At 46.2% G+C, this 21,832-nt stretch overlaps 1 protein-coding gene across 1 annotated transcript in view; it reads right to left on the bottom strand.

Annotated features, from left to right (window-relative positions):
- Positions 1-21,832, bottom strand: part of COL22A1 (collagen type XXII alpha 1 chain) — a 381,368-nt gene that overhangs the window by 190,197 nt on the left and 169,339 nt on the right. Inside the window, exons 18-23 of the mRNA XM_063925140.1 lie at positions 17,241-17,303; positions 16,599-16,652; positions 9,844-9,885; positions 8,040-8,072; positions 3,439-3,492; positions 2,780-2,833 (exon numbers count right to left, since the gene is read on the bottom strand). Coding sequence (XP_063781210.1) covers positions 2,780-2,833; positions 3,439-3,492; positions 8,040-8,072; positions 9,844-9,885; positions 16,599-16,652; positions 17,241-17,303 — 300 coding nt within the window. The remainder of the gene's footprint in view (positions 1-2,779; positions 2,834-3,438; positions 3,493-8,039; positions 8,073-9,843; positions 9,886-16,598; positions 16,653-17,240; positions 17,304-21,832) is intronic.

The following is a 21,832-nucleotide window of genomic DNA, read 5'->3' as shown; positions in this document are numbered from 1 at the left end:
GCAGAAACAGCTCTGCCTCAGTTCTGCAGTCAGACACGGCTTTGCAGAGCTGGGGGCGGGGCCACACCACTAGCATTAATGCTGCACAAAAAGGCAGTCAGTAGAGACATGCCTCTGAGTGTGGGGGCGGGCTTTGTGCACTGATGGACACTTGGATGTGTCATGTGACCAGGAAGTGAATTGTAGTCGGAGCTCAGTCAGCAGCAGCAAGAGAAGACAAAGGGATGCAGGTCGGAGACCTAATGGCATACCTCCCAACTGTCCAATTTTTGTGGGACAGTCCAGTTTTATGGGACTGTCCTGCTGTCTCACCTGCGGGTTGCAGTGTCCCGCGGTGGTGGTTGTCGTGGGGAGGGGGGCAGTTGGGAGAACCCCTGTCACTCACTGCTTTGCATAGCAGCGGTGACTAGACGCTGTGCGCATGCGCACAGCATCTATTCATAGGATACAGAGGGACTGGGATACAGAGGGACTAGAGCGCTGGGCATGCCCCCTCAGTGAGGTAAACGGGAGGTGTGGCAGGTAGTCGCAGCATTCCCACAAATCCATGCCCCTTTCCTTTTTCGTCTGGTCGCGGCTTTGCCCGCACAGGAGCCCGCTTCTCCAAAACTAAAAGTTGGGAGGTATTCACTAGACACTGCAGCTTAGTGTAGTGAGGGGAGAGTTTGTACAGTGAGTAGGGGGTGAGACAGGCTCCCAGTATTTTTAGACCCATCCACATTTGTGCTTCTCCAGCCAATCACCTCACTGCACGTCACTGGCACGAACCATTTAAATATTTGTTTTCAGTCCTTAAACTGTTCTAGAAGAATGAGACTTGTTGCTAGGGGTTACAGCATTTTTTTTTCTCCCTAGCAGTGCAGGGATGCTGGAACAGCTTTATAGAGGGTAATAACCAAGTCAAATAATAAATGGGGGTGAGGGACTTGGCCACACCTCCTACGGTACCTGGGCCCATCACTGGTCTCCACGGCTCTGGGCACACACACAAAGAATGGCACACACGCTGTACATGTTATACCAGACCCCCAGAGACACCGCGACAGGCCGGTGAAAGCATTCTTACATCCTGGCAATAACGAGGACAGGTAAATTGGAGGTATGGATCTGACAGGTTCTCAGCTTTTATTGCACTGACTTATTTATCTCCCTCCCTTGGGGCCGTCACGAGCCACTTAGAGCAGGAAACGTTAATATAGAGAGGTTTATTCCGAGATGCAGCTGTTACACGACGTGACGGATTTAACACACTCGCACATTGGGATAAACGCTTGTGCTGCTTTATATCATGTGTTATTTCTCCTTCTGTGACCAGGCTCAGTGCAGAATGTGACGGGGAAGAGCAGCCGCTCTCTTATCAATATGCATGGCTCTAAAATCATGGTTAAATAAAACATTAAGTGCTCAAAATAATTGTTACATGAGACATAAAGGAGCTGATGAAAAAGTCCATTGTACTCGTTGCTGCCACCTTGTGGTCAAAGTGGATATATCACCAACTCTGAGGTTTTGCGATGGCAGAATTAAGCAATGATTTAAAAAGTTTCAGCAAATGATGATGATGATTATTATTATTATTAGATAATTGTAATCTTTCTGTAAAAGGGCAGGGACATGTGCATTATACCCAACTGTGGTGGCAGAGGTGACTCTCCAGGGCACACAATCTTGTCCTGAAGTTGGGCTTATCATGCCACTTTTAACACCTCCAGCTCCACCCACAGCATAGCCCAGGTTTACCATAGAGGGAGATGTACTTAGCTTTGGAGAGTGATAAAGTATAGAGAGAGATAATGTACCAGCCAATTAGCTCCTTACTGCTATGTTACAGGCTGTGTTTGAATGATGACAGTTAGGAGCTGATTGCCTTGGGCTTTATCTCTCTCCACTTTATCTGTCTCCAAGGCTTCGTACATCTGCCCCTAAGCTACATTTTTACCACAGCTGGTGAAGCCCACACCTGTGTCTAGTGCTGAGTATATTGAGGAACAAATAAAATATGTTTTAAATTCCTTGGGGTGGAAAGCAACCAATCAGATTCTGCTTATTACTTTCTAGAATGCCATAGAGAAATGATGGCTGTTTCAGAAGCTTTAGTAAATGTACCCCCTTATGTTTACCGCACTGTGCAAGCTGAAGGCGAATCAACGTCAGAACTGGAAGGCTGCGTCCCTGGGACTTTGCGCCTCTGCAAAGTGGCCTGTTCTGTCGTAAAACTTGATTTGCGCACAACTGCGCCAGAAAAACTTCCTCATAGGAGCTCAGTAGGTAAAGTTGGGATAAACCTGTGTGAGCTTTAAGTGTAATGCTAGATACACACTATACAATTATCTTGCAGATAATCTGTGGTTGGAGTGAAAATCTGGTGATGGATGAGAGTAAATGACAATTGACCATTTGCTCCCAAACACTGAAAAACGAACAAAACCGGTCGTTCATACAAATTGGTTAAACACAAATTTAAAAAACCATGGATGAACGACTTTTTGTCCATTTTGCCGTTTTGGGGCGCAAATGGTCAATTGCCATTTGCTCTCATCCATTACCAAATTTTCATTCCAACCAGCTAAATCTGGCAGATTATCTGACAGATAATTGTATAGTGTGTACCTAGGCTAACACTTTAGAATGAATATGCAAGTCTTGTACCCCAGAAGTGCCTCGTGCCTCCGTGAGGTCTCCAGAACCTAGTAGGTGGATAGGCTCATGAACTCTGATTTGTCTGCGCTGGAAAGAGGTCACTAGGAAATGTACAAAATAGGCCCAATATAATACACACCTGAGGTCCTGCTGGTCCGATACGGCCCACGTCTCCCGTTAGTCCTTGTGGTCCCTGAAAGGAAGCGGGGACATTTCAGTACCTGACTCAGTATCTCACACAATCACCATTGTGTGTCCCATCATCAGGGACAATGTGTTGAACAAATCATCAAAATACATGAATATATATGAATCTGGCCGACTACTTCTGCAATGTGACAGAGCATTATATTCTGTTCTTTATCTGACATGTCAGGAAAAAGTCTGTACTCCAAAAGACAGACTCTGCGGGGGAGATGTATCAAATCTTGGAGAGAGATAAAGTACAAACCAATCAGCTCCCAAATGCCATGTTACAGGCTGTATTTGAAAAATGACAGGAGCTGATTGGTCAGTACTTTATCTCTCTCCGCACTATCTCTCTCCGAGGTTTGATACATCTCCCCATTAGAGAAAGATTCAATTATGAACTCACTATTAATGTAATGCTGAGATGATATTTACTAAGCAGTGTCTAGTGGCCTGTGATCACCTGGCTGCATTATGCTGTAACTTGCTGTTCCGCAGTCCTACGAGGCATAGGTTTATTACGAGACAGCGGTCTGCGCACTTTTACTTAGTACATACGGATCGACAGGCAAAGTGGGTGAGCGTGACAGAAACATAATGGTCACTCACTGGTTCTCCGGTATCGCCCTGGTCTCCCTTCTCTCCTTGGTCTCCGGGCAGTCCCTGGGATAGTGCAATGGGAAAGCATTAACCAAATCTTTTTAAAGGGTCAAAAAAACACAAAACCAAAAACCACAAAAGATCAAAAATCCCACAATTAATGTTTTAGGTCAGAGATCAGAGGAATCCTATTAATCCTTGCCGAGTTCTGCCAATTGGATGGACGGGACGGAGACCAATAAGGATGTGTTTACGCAACTGTGAACAGATGCACATGGGGACAAAGACACCGATACGTGTGAGAGTGTTATGGTGCCAATACACTTGTGCGATGCCCTGCGACATCGGGGGGCATCGCACCGGCAGTTCAGGAGCGATGAAATTGCACGTGAACTGCCAAAGTGATTATCATGCGATCATGCGATAGATCGCATGGTAATCACGTGATGGGCACATCACCGCTGGGTGGGAGTGGCCCCTGGCCGCTCCCGGCAGGTGCCCATCGCACATCGCAGTGCGATATATAGCATGTGTTTTTAAAAACACATGCGATTGCGCTGCGCTTCGATAAATATTAAGTGCAGCACATACTATCTTGAGACGTGAGATTCGACCGGCGTGCCCGCGCATCGCGTCGAAAGGTACATAAAACGTGCATACAATCCTTCCATTTCTCTCACAGATGCGGTCGAAATCGAAGGTTAGCACCGATTATCTCACAAGTGTATGGGCACCATTATAGTCAGATAGCAGATGATGAGGATGGTGCTTCCACAGCACTAGGGAGCCAGGCGTCTGTGATTGGCTGGCTGTGAATGGTCCATAACTCTGATTGGTGATTTTTTTTGTTGCTCGGGCATTAATTGCGTTTAGGCCCAGATTTATCAAGCCTGTCATATTACTGGCTGTGTTTGAAAAATGACAGTTGAGAGCCGATTGGCTGGTACTTTATCACCATGCAATTTACCACTCTCCAAGGCTTGATAAATCTGGGCCTTGTTATGCTGATATCGTGGATGCATTTAAGGAACTTATTTTCCATACACGAATTGTATCTGCCGAACTAGAGAGGTTTTATTGATGCCTAATAGTCAATGCGTTTGATGCAAATAAAAGAAATAGTTATAAAATTGGTAGCAAGTGGGACGTAAGTTTATGTGATGCAGCCTGGCACAGACTGGGCACATACTGTATGCTTCTGAATCTGCAATTTGGGGCCCCTTTAACGTTTCACCTTCTTTCAACCTTTCCCCAGCATTTAATACAAGAAAGGTCCTGTCTATTCCCTTTATTTACATAATGTCACAATTGCTGAATTCGGCTTTATTTTGCTTCTACTGGTTATAAATAAAACAGTAGATTTTTGGTCTTGTGCGTTTTATTCCTTCATCCCACTTTTGAGACCATCGGTGACTGCGGCGTATGATAGGGCAATACTGTTCGACACATCAGCATAAGAAGCCGCCATTGCATTAACAAACGTATACATTTATTATTACAATATCTTAAATAACAGCTAATGAGGCAAAATTCAATCAGATGTGATTATGAGGGATGCCCCCCTTAGCTCATTGCATCCTCCCCAAAGAAACCTATTTATCCAGCTGACATACAGGTGACTTGGGGTAACACATGTAAGTGCAATCCCACATCCCAGGTTTGGAAACCGTCCCTGTATAATCATTCTGCACCCACATTTGCAGAATTGCATGTTACAGCTCAAATGTACATGGGGGGTCATTCCGAGTTGATCGCACAAAGCAACTTTTTGCTGCTGGTGTGATCAACTTGACGCCGCCTATGGTGGACTGTATTTTAGCATAGCAAGGCTGCGATCGCTTGTGCAGCCCTGCTATGCTAAAAAAGTTTTGCGCAGAAGTAGACCGGGGTCAGAGTTACTTATCCTGTACGATGGATCCAGCGATGAAGGTCCCGGATTTGACGTCAGACATCTGCCCTCCAAACGCCTGGACACGCCTGCGTTCGGATCTCCACGCCCGGAAAACGGTGAGTAGACGCCCCGGAACGCATCAATCTTCTTGCGATCGTGCTAGCGATCACTTTCTTCTTTATTCTGGCCGCTGTCTGGCGACTACCGTTACCAGGCAACGACGCACGTGTGCAATGCGGCCACCGCGCATGCTCAGTTCCAACCCGTTCGCACTACAGCGATGAACCGCTGCGAGTGAACAGGTTGGAATGACCCCCATGGTGACAACCTGTCAGAACAGTATAAAGTGTAGGTTGGTGCTGGACATGTTTTACTTGCACAAGCACATTTCCCCTTGAACTACCCATTCATGGAAGTGAAAAAGGAGAGGGGATCTGACAACCCTAAAAAAAGGGCCTGCTCAATCAGGAGGGAGAATCTCCTGCAGGGGTAATTAAAATCGTTAGTGATTCATAATTGCGCCTTTGAGAGTTAGGATTTTATTTTAACACACCTCCACCCAAAGCCACATCTTACTGACCTATGTGCAGTGATGGCAGAGTGATACCAATTCTACCCAATGGTCCACCCAAATCAATGGAAATGCCACACCCTAAACCCTTTCCCCCCCACTTTATTAAGTAAATGCAATCTCTTTGCGTTTTTCATTATAATCTAATTTGAAATTCTTCTGTCTTCCTGAATTAATGTGAAAGAAAGATCCCGTAAAAGCGCAACTGCTAGATGCGACCTGAATTATATTACTTCAATAGCCCATTCTTTTCAATGGGGGTTCTACACCCTGGAAATTCAATCTGAAGGAGCTGTTGAAATGAATGGGAAAAGCTCTATGATGCTTGTGTGTAGCGAATAGTAACCACAAGTATATGTGTTTATATTGGTTTTGCACTTACAGATGGGTCCATGTTTATCTTGACCTTTAATAGGATTAACTGAGACTGGCCAGTCGGACTTAATCCCCTGCTGTAATGATTTAATCCCCTGCTGTATTGTTCTCTGTATTGTATTGCAGCTGAGAACAATAGATGAAGGGTTTATGTTAATAAACCATGTTGTGCCTAGGCGCAGCAAACTAGCCAAGATAACTGTGGACCCATCTGTAGTTTGTTCTTGGATTTTTTTACAAACATAACTCCAGTTGGGGACACCAAAAATAATAATAATCTATTTAATAATTATTTGTCATTACTCTCTTCTATTAACGCCATTGGTGTCAACAGAGAAGGTTTCATGGGCAATAATAGCAGTTTGCATTCGTACCAAGTAGTTGTATTTTTTTTTCTTTTTATATTTATATAATTTTTTATATAATCAACAATATTTATGGGCTACTGTGAAGGTTAAAGCACATCAGTGCTCGAATTCCACATTCCTGAATCTTTTCATCAACTCAGGCGGGGTCGAGCCGATCCAGGCAACAATAATATAAAAAATAATAACATTTTCACATAACAATATCGCACATAAAGAATCAAATAGAACTTTTTTTGTGCTCACCGTACTTTTTCTATCAGAAATAACAGGCATAATAAAATACCTACAGTATATTATAGTTGGAATTTTTAAGGTCGCAAAGAACCGAGTAGCCTCGATGATGAATGTTTACATTTTCAAGGCTAAACAGATGGAATAGATTTGCTTATTTTCTATATACAATTCATTGGGAAGATGTAGGAAGAAAGTTCTGATTGCCATCTAGTGGCGAGAAAGTGGAATTGCAGTATACTGGTCATCTACAGCAGTGGTTTCCAAACTTTTTTGAATCACGGCGCCCTAGAATATCAGATTTTTTTTTCACGGCACCCCTAGGCCAAAAATTTCTTATTGAGAATTTTAGAAATAAATATTACATTAAGTAGATCGCGTTTATATGTCATCCTTAGGGTCAGTTGTGTGGTGAGGAACAAGATTTGCTTCTGCTTGGCCACATATTTTATGACTGTCAGCCACCAGCACTGGTTTTGCCTATTATATTGACCATGAATAATTTGAATTGGTCTTGGACCACCAACCCAGGGAACCCCTGCAAGTGTCCCGAGGCACCCCAGGGAGCCACGGCACACAGTTTGGGAACCTCTGATCTACAGTCTTGAGTCCTAACACTTTACCCAGCTCCAGATGTTGGGCTTGTGTTATTTACCTATGGCACAGCTCGTGCCATATTTATGTTTCTTATCTTTTATCCGTCTGCTATATATAGCAAAGCAACGCTATAAACAATACAGGTAATGTAGCTTTAAGAATTTGCTGCAAGGATATACAGTAGTATCCCCTGGCTTGTTCTCCGATTAGGTGGATTTATTATCTCTCCAGTCTTCAAAAATACGGAAGCACGCCACAAGCTTAGCGAAAACATGAATATGGGCAGATGGGCGGTTAGGACGTGAAATCAGAACAGGCGTCCATTCAACCTTGGCCTAATTACAGCGTTTGTTTACCTTTCCTCTCCCTGCTTCATGAAATGCTGCCAGGATTATTTTATTCACAGACCAATGCATCACATTAAAGGTGACATATCGGTTACCATGAAAACCGCTGCCCGGGATGTTGTTGCTACAGATAATTGCGGCCTTCATGTAACCTTGTATTTTCCATGCATGAAGCTAGATCGTCAGCTCCTGGGATATAGTATGGGACAGTAAGTTCCTTTAATACTTACGGGAATTCCAGGCTCTCCGACTACGGTCTCCGTCTGAAAGAAAACAGACATGTCAGATCTAGCGATCGTGTGACATGCAATAATGATGTCGGCACAAGAAGGCCGTCGACAGTATCCCGGCATGGTTGTAATTCTACTTAAAGTATTTTAACTGTGCAGGTATTTTATCTTTAAACACGATGGTAAAGGGTGTTTAAGGTTATTATGTCTGCACGGTTAAAATGTTTTAAGTCAGCACGGTCGTATCAACATAGCCACTGTCGACGTAACGTATGTATCTCGTCGTTAAGTTGTTTTCAGTATAAAAACAAAACATGTGACATTTTTATTTTGCCATTTTTTTACTCTGAGAGCCAATTGTAAACTTCTTAGACTCAAAACTGCACTTTTTTCTGTAGGAGGTATACCGGCGCAATCATGTGATCACCAAGGAGGAAACAGGGTGAGAAAGTACCACATTCTGGCTGCTAGGTCAGCACAGCAGTGGACATGGGGTTGCGTGGCGGGAAAACGTGATGCTGAGTAGGGGGGGGGGTGGTGGAGTATGACCCGGAGACTTGCCCCCTCTTCCGGGAAGCCGGGAGCGCTGCCCGATTTTCAGGAACCTCCTGGCTGTTCCGGGAGAATAGGCATGTATGTACCACACGTAGGACCTGATTCGCACATGCTATCTGCGTGCAGTTCCGATGTTCAAGCAGTTGAGCGATTATTAGTAGTGCACGCAAAAAATGCTCCACTCGGTGGGCGTGTTAGGGAGTGTTGTGGGCAGGTCAGACAGATACGCTGCACCTATAGTTGTGAAATACTCACCGGTGAGGTGCGGAACTACAGCAGGCAATATAGATAGAAAGTAACATACCCTCATTAATTGTTCAGCTTCTGAATTGTATAACGCTGTCGGCTAATGCATAACTCAGTGTAGGAAAAATAACACAAACAATAACACAAATATGACAATATTTGTTGCAAACTGAGACCTTTTCCACAAATGGCGTTACAGGAACCTAAACGTTTCGGAAAGACAGTTTATTCACCATTTAAAAGTTGTTTGTACTGTATATAGGGGTCTCGGGGGCAGTGAAATAAGTGGAGAAGTTGTCAGGCCCGCCATGAAGGGGGGACGGTGGGGACGCCAGTCCCGGGCCCTGACTGAGAGGGGGCCCGGGTGGCAGTAATGAGGATCGCGGGAATAGGTCAGCTGCCTGCACAGTGGCAGGGCACGCTGCCACAGAGGCACACAGGGCAGCAGTGTGTATTCTTTCTATTGAGTCGGGCATGAGTCAATCGGAGCTCACGGACTGGCAGCCAATCAGGAGCTTCCAGCTCCTAATTGGCTGCGGGTCCGTGAGCTCCGATTGGCTCAATAGAAAGAATATTACAACCGCAGCTCTGCGTGCCTCCATGGCTGTGTGCCCTGATGCTGCGCAGGCAGCTGACCTATCCCCGCGATCCTCATTACTGCCACCCGGGACCCCTCTGGTAAGCTTTGGGGGAGCTATGTGAAAGGGGGGGGGCTTCCAAATTTGTCAGTCCCGGGCCCCATCATTTCTGATGGCAGCCCTGCCCCTAGTAACCAATCATTTTAAAGGCTGTACTTAATAAACTCCACCTGGAAACTAATTAGTTGCTATAGGCAACTTCTCCACTCTTTTCACTGCTTGATACAGTACATCTGCCCCTCTGTACTTTATACCGTACCCTCTTGTTTACAGGAATCACTGTGCCCCCCACCACGGTTCTACACGCAGGGTAATTACTAGTCATTTCATGGAGGTACTTAAATCCACGTGGGCCTGTTACTTACTTTTCCCGCTGTTCCTGGTAAACCAGGCGGGCCAACCGAACCCTGCGTAACAAAAACAAAGGTTTCAGTAAAATATCAATTCAATTTCAGATACCGTATTTTGAAAAAAAAATGTTCTTCTACAAATGATCCAACTGCACTTGTCTTTATACTGTACAATGTGGCCGCAGCCACTCTCGGCGCCTGGTCCCATGCGGCTCTCAGAGCGTCTCATCGCTCAAAATGTGCATCTTATTTACGGTCATCGCAATAAATAAAACAATTGGAAGTGACAAAACTACTTTGCTAGTGCACACTGATCAATTGGACGTGGGACATTTGTACATCTGTCAGCGACTAAGTCTGGATCTGTGTAAGAAGCGATACGATGCCATGGCTACCGCTTTTCCTCGCGCCAAGTTCCGCTGTGCTTCATCTGTGACTTTGCATGTGTGTAAAACTAATTCCTGTGCGGTTACAGTCGCAGCCCAGCATCTGTAGTACACTGTGAGTGGCGTTTTGCTGCATCAGCGATGTGAAAAAGACGCAAACATGAAAAAAAAAAATGGTATGTGATACCTCCAGGTGATGATCAGGCGTGCCGGGAATCTTGTGCTGTATGGCGTATTGAGTCTTGGTGTACGAGGACACATCTGTACAACATAAACTGTGGCAATACTATCAGGCTCATTGGACCTGACTCAGATGAGGTTGGAGGTGCTATCCCTTCCTTGGAAGCAGCAGTGATAGCGCTGTATGGTGATGCGGCAGGAGGCGTTTGTTACATGCAGACGCCTCCTGCTGCAGTAGTGATCCCACCTGCGTCCTAGGAAACAGCACTGGACCACTCACTTACCATCACTCACTTACTTAATGGCTACTGCACAAATTACCGATAATTTGGAGACGCTTTGATGATCCCCATCTGATAACCCTGCAGAAGCTTAGATAAGCGGACCGGTGGCATCTGGGGGTAGTTCTGCCACCTCAGATACCTCTGCAGAAGTTTAGATAAGCAGAGAAGTGGCCTCCGGGTCAGCGGTGCAAGTGGGCGGGTACGGCTGGGTACGGCGTACCCGTAATAATTTAGCCGTGGGTACTCCGTACCCACCGCCGCCGGTCCGCCGCTCCCTCCCTCCGCTACTCACCGCCACTGCTGCAAGGGGAGGAGAGCGCAGTGTTCGCCTCTACTGCCCCTCAGTGTCTTCCTTCAATTCAGCACTGGCCCGTGAGCCAATCAGAGCTCGCGCTGCCGAACCGCGAGTTTTGACTGGCTCACGGATCAGCGCTGCATTGAAGGAAGACACCCGCACTGCCGCCGGAGACTGAGGGGCAGGAGAGGCGCACGCTACGCTCTCCACCCCTCACACACACACAGGACAGCAGCGGTGAGCAGCAGGGGAAGGGGAGGGGGCATATACCTGGCACTGGGGGCATATCTGGTACTGTGGGGAATGTGTATCTGGCACTGGGGGCATATCTGGTACTGGGGGGATGTGAATCTGGCACTGGGGACTTATCTGGCACTGGGGGACATGACATGCGTATCTGGCACTGGGGGGGGGGCATATCTGGCACTGGGGTGACATGTGTATCTGGCACTGGGAGCATATCTGGCACTGGGGGGACATGTGAATCTGACACTGGGGGCATATCTGGTACAGGGGGGACATGACATGCGTATCTGGCACTGGGGTGACATGTGTATCTAGTGTTCCTTCTAGGTTGTTTCAGCAGGGTGCTGCACCCTGCCCATTTTTTAAATGTGAAAAAGCACCCTGCCCTTTTTCAGTGCACCCTGCAGGACCATAAATCGCCCCCTTGTATACAGAATCCAACAGTCAGAGTGCATGTTACAATGTTGTCGTCTACTCCTTGCCAAATTCTGAAATTGGAACACAATTTCTATCCTTAGCCAACTGGATGGCAGAGGAGGCACTGTAAATAACACAGCACTCTGCTAAAGAGGGAAAGAACAGGGTAAGCAGTGAGCATGTACTGCTTACAGTATTTCCCTAGTAGAACAGACTTATTTTTTTCCTATATATTTTAACCCATTGTTTAACTTTTCTGTTTTATAACACATACGGATTATAACTACTTCAGCACTGGAAAATACATTTATAATTATCTACTTATGTATATGCTACAGCCGATCTTTCAAGAAGACTGGACACATACAGTATGTTTCTCAGTGCAGATGTTAGGTGTCTTATATGTATGCATGGGTATATGATTTACTAAGGGCAAATTGTATGTACAAAAACTATAAACATATGCGCTATGCATTGTGCGCAAAGCGTCACATCAAAAATGTGCCCTTCAAAATAAAAATGTGCCCTCTTCAATGCTCAGCACCCTGCCCTAAAAAAACCCTAGAGTGAACACTATGGGGTATATTTACTAAGCTCCCGATTTTGACCGAGATGCCGTTTTTTCTTCAAAGTGTCATCTCGGTTAATCTCGGTCATTTACTAAACACTAATCACGGCAGTGATGAGGGCATTCGTAATTTTTTGCTAGTTCAGGTAAAAAATTACGAATGAATACACCATCGGTCAAATTACGCCTGTTTAGATATGAATCTCGGTCATTTACTAAGAAGTGCAAAGCAAAAAAACACAAAACACTGCCGTGAAAAATTACAACTCGTAAAAAAGTCCTAAAAAAAAACAGACCTGCTTTTTTTTTCCGTGATTTGAGATGCATGCAGGGATCCATGAGATCCGTGCATGTATATCAGTGGGAAGGGGTGGGAAAGTGCTTATTTTTGCCAAAAAAATTGCGTGGGGTCCCCCCTCCTAAGCATAACCAGCCTCGGGCTCTTTGAGCCGATCCTGGTTGCAGAAATATGGGGGGAAAAATGACAGGGGTTCCCCCATATTTAAGCAACCAGCATCGGGCTCTGCGCCTGGTCCTGGTCCCAAAAATACGGGGGACAAAAAGAGTAGGGGTCCCCCGTATTTTTAAAACCAGCACCGGGCTCCACTAGCTGGACAGATAATGCCACAGCCGGGGGTCACTTTTATACAGCGCCCTGCGGCCGTGGCATCAAAAATCCAACTAGTCACCCCTGGCCGGGGTACCCTGGGGGAGTGGGAACCCCTTCAATCAAGGGGTCCCCCCCCCCCAGCCACCCAAGGGCCAGGGGTGAAGCCCGAGGCTGTCCCCCCCCATCCAATGGGCTGCGGATGGGAGGGCTGATAGCCTTTGTTGTAAAATAAAAGATATTGTTTTTAGTAGCAGTACTACAAGTCCCAGCAAGCCTCCCCCGCATGCTGGTACTTGGAGAACCACAAGTACCAGCATGCGGCGGAAAAACGGGCCCGCTGGTACCTGTAGTACTACCACTAAAAAAATACCCAAAAAAACACAAGACACACACACCGTGAAAGTATAATTTTATTACATACATACACACATACATACATACTTACCTTATGTTCTCACGCAGGTCGGTCCTCTTCTCCAGTAGAATCCAAGGGCTACCTGTTGAAGAAATTCTACTCACCAGATCCATGGGTCCAGGCTCCTCGGCAAATCCAGGGTTAATCCACGTACTTGAATAAAAAAAAAAAACGGTGTCCCGACCACGAACTGAAAGGGGACCCATGTTTGCACATGGGTCACCTTCCCACGAATGCCAGAAACCCACTTTGACTTCTGTCTAAGTGGGTTTCTTCAGCCAATCAGGGAGTGCCACGTTGTAGCACTCTCCTGATCAGCTGTGTGCTGCTGTCCTCACTGACAGGCGGCACACGGCAGTGTTACAATGTAGCGCCTATGCGCTCCATAGTAACCAATGCTGGGAACTTTCTGCTCAGCGGTGACGTCACTTTAGGTCAACCGCAGAGCAGAAAGTTCCCATCATTGGTTACAATGTAGCGCATAGGCGCTACATTGTAACACTGCCGCGTGCTGCCTGTCAGTGAGGACAGCAGCACACAGCTGATCAGGAGAGTGCTACAACGTGGCACTCCCTGATTGGCTGAAGAAACCCACTTAGACAGAAGTCAAAGTGGGTTTCTGGCATTCGTGGGAAGGTGACCCATGTGCAAACATGGGTCCCCTTTCAGTTCGTGGTCGGGACACCGTTTTTTTTTATTTATTCAAGTACGTGGATTAACCCTGGATTTGCCGAGGAGCCTGGACCCATGGATCTGGTGAGTAGAATTTCTTCAACAGGTAGCCCTTGGATTCTACTGGAGAAGAGGACCGACCTGCGTGAGAACATAAGGTAAGTATGTATGTATGTGTGTATGTATGTAATAAAATTATACTTTCACGGTGTGTGTGTCTTGTGTTTTTTTGGGTATTTTTTTAGTGGTAGTACTACAGGTACCAGCGGGCCCGTTTTTCCGCCGCATGCTGGTACTTGTGGTTCTCCAAGTACCAGCATGCGGGGAGGCTTGCTGGGACTTGTAGTACTGCTACTAAAAACAATATCTTTTCATTATCACAAATGGCTATCAGCCTCCCCATCCGCAGCCCATTGGATGGGGGGGGACAGCCTCGGGCTTCACCCCTGGCCCTTGGGTGGCTGGGGGGGGGACCCCTTGATTGAAGGGGTCCCCACTCCCCCAGGGTACCCCGGCCAGGGGTGACTAGTTGGATTTTTGATGCCACGGCCGCAGGGCGCTGTATAAAAGTGACCCCCGGCTGTGGCATTATCTGTCCAGCTAGTGGAGCCCGGTGCTGGTTTTAAAAATACGGGGGACCCCTACTCTTTTTGTCCCCCGTATTTTTGGAACCAGGACCAGGCGCAGAGCCCGATGCTGGTTGCTTAAATATGGGGGAACCCCTGTCAATTTTTTCCCCATATTTCTGCAACCAGGATCGGCTCAAAGAGCCCGAGGCTGGTTATGCTTAGGAGGGGGGACCCCACGCATTTTTTTTTGGGATTTTACATTGTTTAATTAAAAAAAAAAAAAATAAGAACCCCAGCACGGATCACACAGATCCGGCCGAGATTGATTGTAAAAAAAAACGGCAGTGTTTTGCTAATCACTGCCGTAAAAATAGGTAAAAAAAAACGAATGACATCGACATCGGAAGCAAAGAAAAATACGAATACGACAGCTTAGTAAATCCATCGTAATCAATTCAAAAAGTTGCAGTTTTACACTGTCGATGTCATTCGTGATTGAACTTTGACCTATTTTCGGAAATTACGAATCTTAGTAAATATACCCCCATGTATCTGGCACTGGGGCATATCTGGCACTGGGGGGCATATCTGGCATTGTGGGGGCATTTCTGTATCTGGCACTGGGGGGCAATGTATATCTGACACAGTGGAGGCATTTGTGTATCTGGCACTGTGGGGCAATGTGTATCTGGCACTGTTTGGGCAATGTGTATCTGGCACAGTGAGGCAATGTGTATCTGGCACTGTGGGGGCATTTGTGTATCTGGCACTGTGGGGCAATGTATATCTTGCACTGTGGGGTAACGTGTATCTGTCACTATTGGGGTCATATGTGTATCTGCCCCTCCCCCCATATGTGTATCGCACCCTCATTTTCATTGCCCATGCCCCATGTGGCATTTGGCCACACCCATTTTTGGGGGGCGCGCACACAGTAACAATAAAACATTTTTTCTACTTGCTACACTGCTCCAGGGGTAGTTCTGCCACCTCAGATAACCCTGTAGTAGCTTAGATAAGCAGAGCAGTGGCCTCCGGGGGTAGTTCTCTCACCTCAGATAACCCTGCAGAAGCTTAGGTAAGCAGAGCAGTGGCCTCCAGGTGTAGTTCTGCCACCTCAGATACCCCTGTAGTAGCTTAGATAGGCAGACCGGTGGCCTCCAGGTGAAGTTCTGCCACCTCAGATACCCCTGTAGTAGCTTAGATAAGCAGAGCAGTGGCCTCCAGGTGTAGTTCTGCCATCTCAGATACCCCTGTAGTAGCTTAGATAAGCGGACCGGTGGCCTCCAGGTGAAGTTCTACCACCTCAGATACCCCTGTAGTAGCTTAGATAAGCAGAGTAGTGGCCTCCAGGTGAAGTTCTGCCACCTCAGATACCCCTGTAGTAGCTTAGATAAGCAGAGTAGTGGCCTCCAGGTGAAGTTCTGCCACCTCAGTTACCCCTGTAGTAGCTTAGATAAACAGAGCAGTTGCCTCCGGGGGTAGTTTTGCCACCTCAGTTACCCCTGTAGTAGCTTAGATAGGCAGACTCGTGGCCTCCAGGTGAAGTTCTGCCACCTCAGATACCCTTGTAGTAGCTTAGATAAGCTGAGCAGTGGCCTCTGGGGGTAGTTTTGCCACCTCAGTTACCCCTGTAGTAGCTTAGATAAGCAGAGCAGTGGCCTCTGGGGGTAGTTTTGCCACCTCAGGTACCCCTGTAGTAGCTTAGATAAGCAGAGCAGTGGCCTCCAGGTGAAGTTCTGCCACCTCAGATACCCCTGTAGTAGCTTAGATAAGCAGAGCAGTGGCCTCCAGGGGTAGTTTTGCCACCTCAGTTACCCCTGTAGTAGCTTAGATAAGCAGAGCAGTGGCCTCCAGGTGAAGTTCTGCCACCTCAGATACCCCTGTAGTAGCTTAGATAGGCGGACCGGTGGACTCCAGGTGAAGTTCTGCCACCTCAGATACCCCTGTAGTAGCTTAGATAAGCAGAGCAGTGGCCACCGGGGGTAGTTTTGCCACCTCAGTTACCGCTGCAGAAGCTTAGATAAGCGGACTGGTGGCCTCCGGGGGTAGTTCTGAGAAGACTATGACAACATACAGTATGTGTTTCTCTGCTATATAGTAACATGCTATAATCATGGCTACATACCGCGTCACCTTTATCTCCCCTCAGTCCCGATGGCCCGATCGCTCCCTTTTCTCCCTGTAAGAATCAGACACCACATATTCATACATCGGTTTCTCTAAAACACAATCTGAAACCATAATATACATGTACGGGTGACTTCTGCTGGTAATGACGCATCTCTGACACTGTGCAGCGTGCGCCATTTCTATATCACGTCATTTATTAAATAGAAATGTAATAAAAATACAATATTCAGATTTTGTAGTATATTTCAAAATTGAATTGAGGAACCTTATCCATATGCCGACTACACGCTCTAAACGGGCGCTCCCAATATACCATAATGCCGGATAATGATCACCGGCTGCACACTCTGCGGTGCGGCCCCTACATGGCGGATAATGATCACCGGCTGCACATTCTGCGGTGCGGCCCCTACATGGCGGATAATGATCACCGGCTGCACACTCTGCGGTGTGGCCCCTACATGGCAATAATGATCACCGGATCCACACTCTGCGGTGTGGCCCCTACATGGTGGATAATGATCACCGGCTGCACACTCTGCGGTGTGGTTCCTACATGACTCAAATGGTGTATAGTGGTCGCTCGCTGGATGTTCTTCCACTAAAAAGGTCACAATAAATCTTATGTTCCCAGTACCTGATTTCCCTTCTCTCCTCTCCGTCCATCTCCTCCAGACAATCCTGGGGGTCCGGCTTCACCCTAAAAGAAGATGTCATTGGTTCAAAATGGCGCCGTCCACCTCGTACAGTAGATAATCAGTCATCAATACATGAAATTCAGCATCACATGTAAAAACCCATAATGACCTAGAGATATTTTAAACATGAACAAAATGAATTGGGGAATAGTGATCATTTCTTTTTTTTCCATTTAAAAACACCGGACATAATTCAGAGATCGACGCTAATTGCAGCTGCGAATGTGTACGCAGCTAATATGCAAAAATATGCTAATGTTGCCGCCACCTGGAAATGTAATGAGAAGCCCACCGGCGGCCTCACAGATACAAGCAACTGTGTACAAACAGCGGTGGTCGCCAATCCTTTGATAACCGACTCCCTGCGCAAAACTGGCTGTGCAGAATGTCCATGGGGTCTAACACAGATTACACACATGGATATATAGGCGTAACAGACTACACACACGGTTATATAGGGGTAACACCAATTACACACACGGTTATATAGGGGTAACAGATTACATACACAGTTATATAGGGGTAACAGATTACATACATGGTTATATAGGGGTAACACAGATGACACACGGTTATATAGGGGTAACACAGATTACACACGGTTATATAGGGGTAACACAGATTACACACGGTTATATAGGGGTAACACAGATTACACACACGGTTATAAAGGGTTAACACAGATTACACACACGGTTATAAAGGGGTAACACAGATTACACACACAGTTATAAAGGGGTAACACAGATTACACTCGGTTATATAGCGGTAACACAGATTACACACACGGTTATAAAGAGGTAACACAGATTACACACACAGTTATAAAGGGGTAACACAGATGACACACGGTTATATAGGGGTAACACAGATTACACACACAGTTATATAGGGGTAACACAGATTACACACACGGTTATATAGGGGTAACAGATTACACACACGGTTATAAAGGGGTAACAGACTACACACACAGTTATATAGGGGTAACACAGATTATACACACAGTTATATAGGGGTAACACAGATTACACACACAGTTATATAGGGGTAACACAGATTACACACACAGTTATATAGGGGTAACAGATTACACACACAGTTATATAGGGGTAACAGATTACACACACAGTTATATAGGGGTAACACAGATTACATACACACGGTTATATAGGGGTAACACAGATTACACACACAGTTATATAGGGGTAACACAGATTACATACACGGTTATATAGGGGTAACACAGATTACATACACACGGTTATATAGGGGTAACACAGATTACATACACACGGTTATATAGGGGTAACACAGATTACATACACACGGTTATATAGAGGTAACACAGATTACACACACAGTTATATAGGGGTAAAACAGATTTCACACATGGTTATATAGAGGTAACACAGATTACACACACATATATATAGGGGTAACACAGATTACACACGGATATATAGGCGTAACAACAATTACACACACGGTTATATAGGAGTAACACTGATTACACACACTGCTATATAGGGGTAACACAGATTAAACACATGGTTATATAGGGGTAACACAGATTACACACACGGTTATATAGGGGTAACACAGATTACACACATGGTTATATAGGGGTAACACAGATTACACACATGGTTATATAGGGGTAACACAGATTACACACATGGTTATATAAGGATAACACATAATATACACATGGTTATATAGGGGTAACACAGTCTACATACACATTATATAAGGGTAACACTGATTTTGCACACGGTTATATAGGGGAGCATGTCATGAGCATATAACGCCATCACGGAGGAGCATGTCATGTGCATGTAACGCTATCACGGAGCAGCATGTCATGTGCATGTAACGCTATCACGGAGCAGCATGTCATATGCATGTAACGCTATCACGGATGAGCATGTCATGTGCATGTAACGCCATCACGGAGGAGCATGTCATGTGCATGTAACGCCATTACAGAGGAGTATGTCATGTGCATGTAAAGCTATCACGGAGCAGCATGTCATATGCATGTAACGCTATCACGGAGCATCATGTCATATGCATGTAACGCTATCACGGAGCAGCATGTCATGTGCATGTAACGCCATCACAGAGGAGTATGTCATGTGCATGTAACACCATCACGGAGGAGTATGTCATGTGCATGTAACACCATCACGGAGGAGCATGTCATGTGCATGTAACACCATAACAGAGGAGCATGTCATGTGCATGTAACACCATCACGGAGGAGCATGTCATATGCATGTAACACCATAACAGAGGAGCATGTCATGTGCATGTAACGCTATCACGGAGGAGCATGTCATGTGCATGTAACGCTATCACAGAGGAGTATGTCATGTGCATGTAACGCTATCACGGAGGAGCATGTCATGTGCATGTAACACCATCACAGAGGAGTATGTCATGTGCATGTAACACCATCACAGAGGAGCATGTCATGTGCATGTAACGCCATCACAGAGGAGCATGTCATGTGCATGTAACGCCATCACAGAGGAGCATGTCATGTGCATGTAACGCCATCACAGAGGAGTATGTCATGTGCATGTAACGCCATCACAGAGGAGCATGTCATGTGCATGTAACGCCATCACAGAGAAGCATGTCATGTGCATGTAACGCCATCACAGAGGAGCATGTCATGTGCATGTAACGCCATCACAGAGGAGCATGTCATGTGCATGTAACGCCATCACAGAGGAGTATGTCATGTGCATGTAACACCATTACAGAGGAGCATGTCATGTGCATGTAACGCCATCACAGAGGAGCATGTCATGTGCATGTAACGCCATCACAGAGGAGTATGTCATGTGCATGTAACACCATCACAGAGGAGCATGTCATGTGCACGTCACGCCATCACAGAGGAGCATGTCATGTGCATGTAACGCCATTACAGAGAAGCATGTCATGTGCATGTAACACCATCACAGAGGAGCATGTCATGTGCATGTAACGCCATCACGGAGGAGAATGTCATGTGCATGTAACGCCATCACGGAGGAGAATGTCATGTGCATGTAACGCCATCACGGAGGAGCATATCATGTGCATGTAACGCCATCACGGAGGAGTATGTCATGTGCATGTAACGCTATCACAGAGGAGAATGTCATGTGCATGTAACGCCATCACAGAGGAGCATGTCATGTGCATGTAACGCCATCACGGAGGAGCATATCATGTGCATGTAACACCATCACAGAGGAGCATGTCATGTGCATGTAACGCCATCACGGAGGAGTATGTCATGTGCATGTAACGCTATCACGAAGGAGAATGTCATGTGCATGTAACGCTATCACGGAGGAGAATGTCATGTGCATGTAACGCTATCACGGAGGAGAATGTCATGTGCATGTAACGCCATCACGGAGGAGCATATCATGTGCATGTAACGCTATCACGGAGGAGAATGTCATGTGCATGTAACACCATCACAGAGGAGCATGTCATGTGCATGTAACGCCATCACGGAGGAGCATATCATGTGCATGTAACGCCATCACAGAGGAGCATGTCATGTGCATGTAACACCATCACAGAGGAGCATGTCATGTGCATGTAACGCCATCACGGAGGAGCATATCATGTGCATGTAACGCCATCACGAAGGAGAATGTCATGTGCATGTAACGCTATCACGGAGGAGAATGTCATGTGCATGTAACGCTATCACGGAGGAGAATGTCATGTGCATGTAACGCCATCACGGAGGAGCATATCATGTGCATGTAACACCATCACAGAGGAGCATGTCATGTGCATGTAACGCCATCACGGAGGAGCATATCATGTGCATGTAACGCCATCACGGAGGAGAATGTCATGTGCATGTAACGCTATCACGGAGGAGAATGTCATGTGCATGTAACGCCATCACGGAGGAGAATGTCATGTGCATGTAACGCCATCACGGAGGAGCATATCATGTGCATGTAACACCATCACAGAGGAGCATGTCATGTGCATGTAATGCTATCACAGAGGAGAATGTCATGTGCATGTAACGCCATCACAGAGGACATGTCATGTGCATGTAACGCCATCACGGAGGAGTATGTCATGTGCATGTAACGCTATCACAGAGGAGAATGTCATGTGCATGTAACGCCATCACAGAGGAGCATGTCATGTGCATGTAACGCCATCACGGAGGAGCATGTCATGTGCATGTAACGCCATCACGGAGGAGAATGTCATGTGCATGTAACGCTATCACGGAGGAGAATGTCATGTGCATGTAACGCCATCACGGAGGAGAATGTCATGTGCATGTAACGCCATCACGGAGGAGCATATCATGTGCATGTAACACCATCACAGAGGAGCATGTCATGTGCATGTAACGCCATCACGGAGGAGCATATCATGTGCATGTAACGCCATCACAGAGGAGAATGTCATGTGCATGTAACGCTATCACGGAGGAGAATGTCATGTGCATGTAACGCTATCACGGAGGAGAATGTCATGTGCATGTAACGCC

This window comes from Pseudophryne corroboree, chromosome 5 (genome assembly GCF_028390025.1).
Source record: "Pseudophryne corroboree isolate aPseCor3 chromosome 5, aPseCor3.hap2, whole genome shotgun sequence".
In the NCBI taxonomy this organism is placed as follows: domain Eukaryota; kingdom Metazoa; phylum Chordata; class Amphibia; order Anura; family Myobatrachidae; genus Pseudophryne; species Pseudophryne corroboree.
This window is presented reverse-complemented; position numbering and strand designations above follow the sequence as displayed.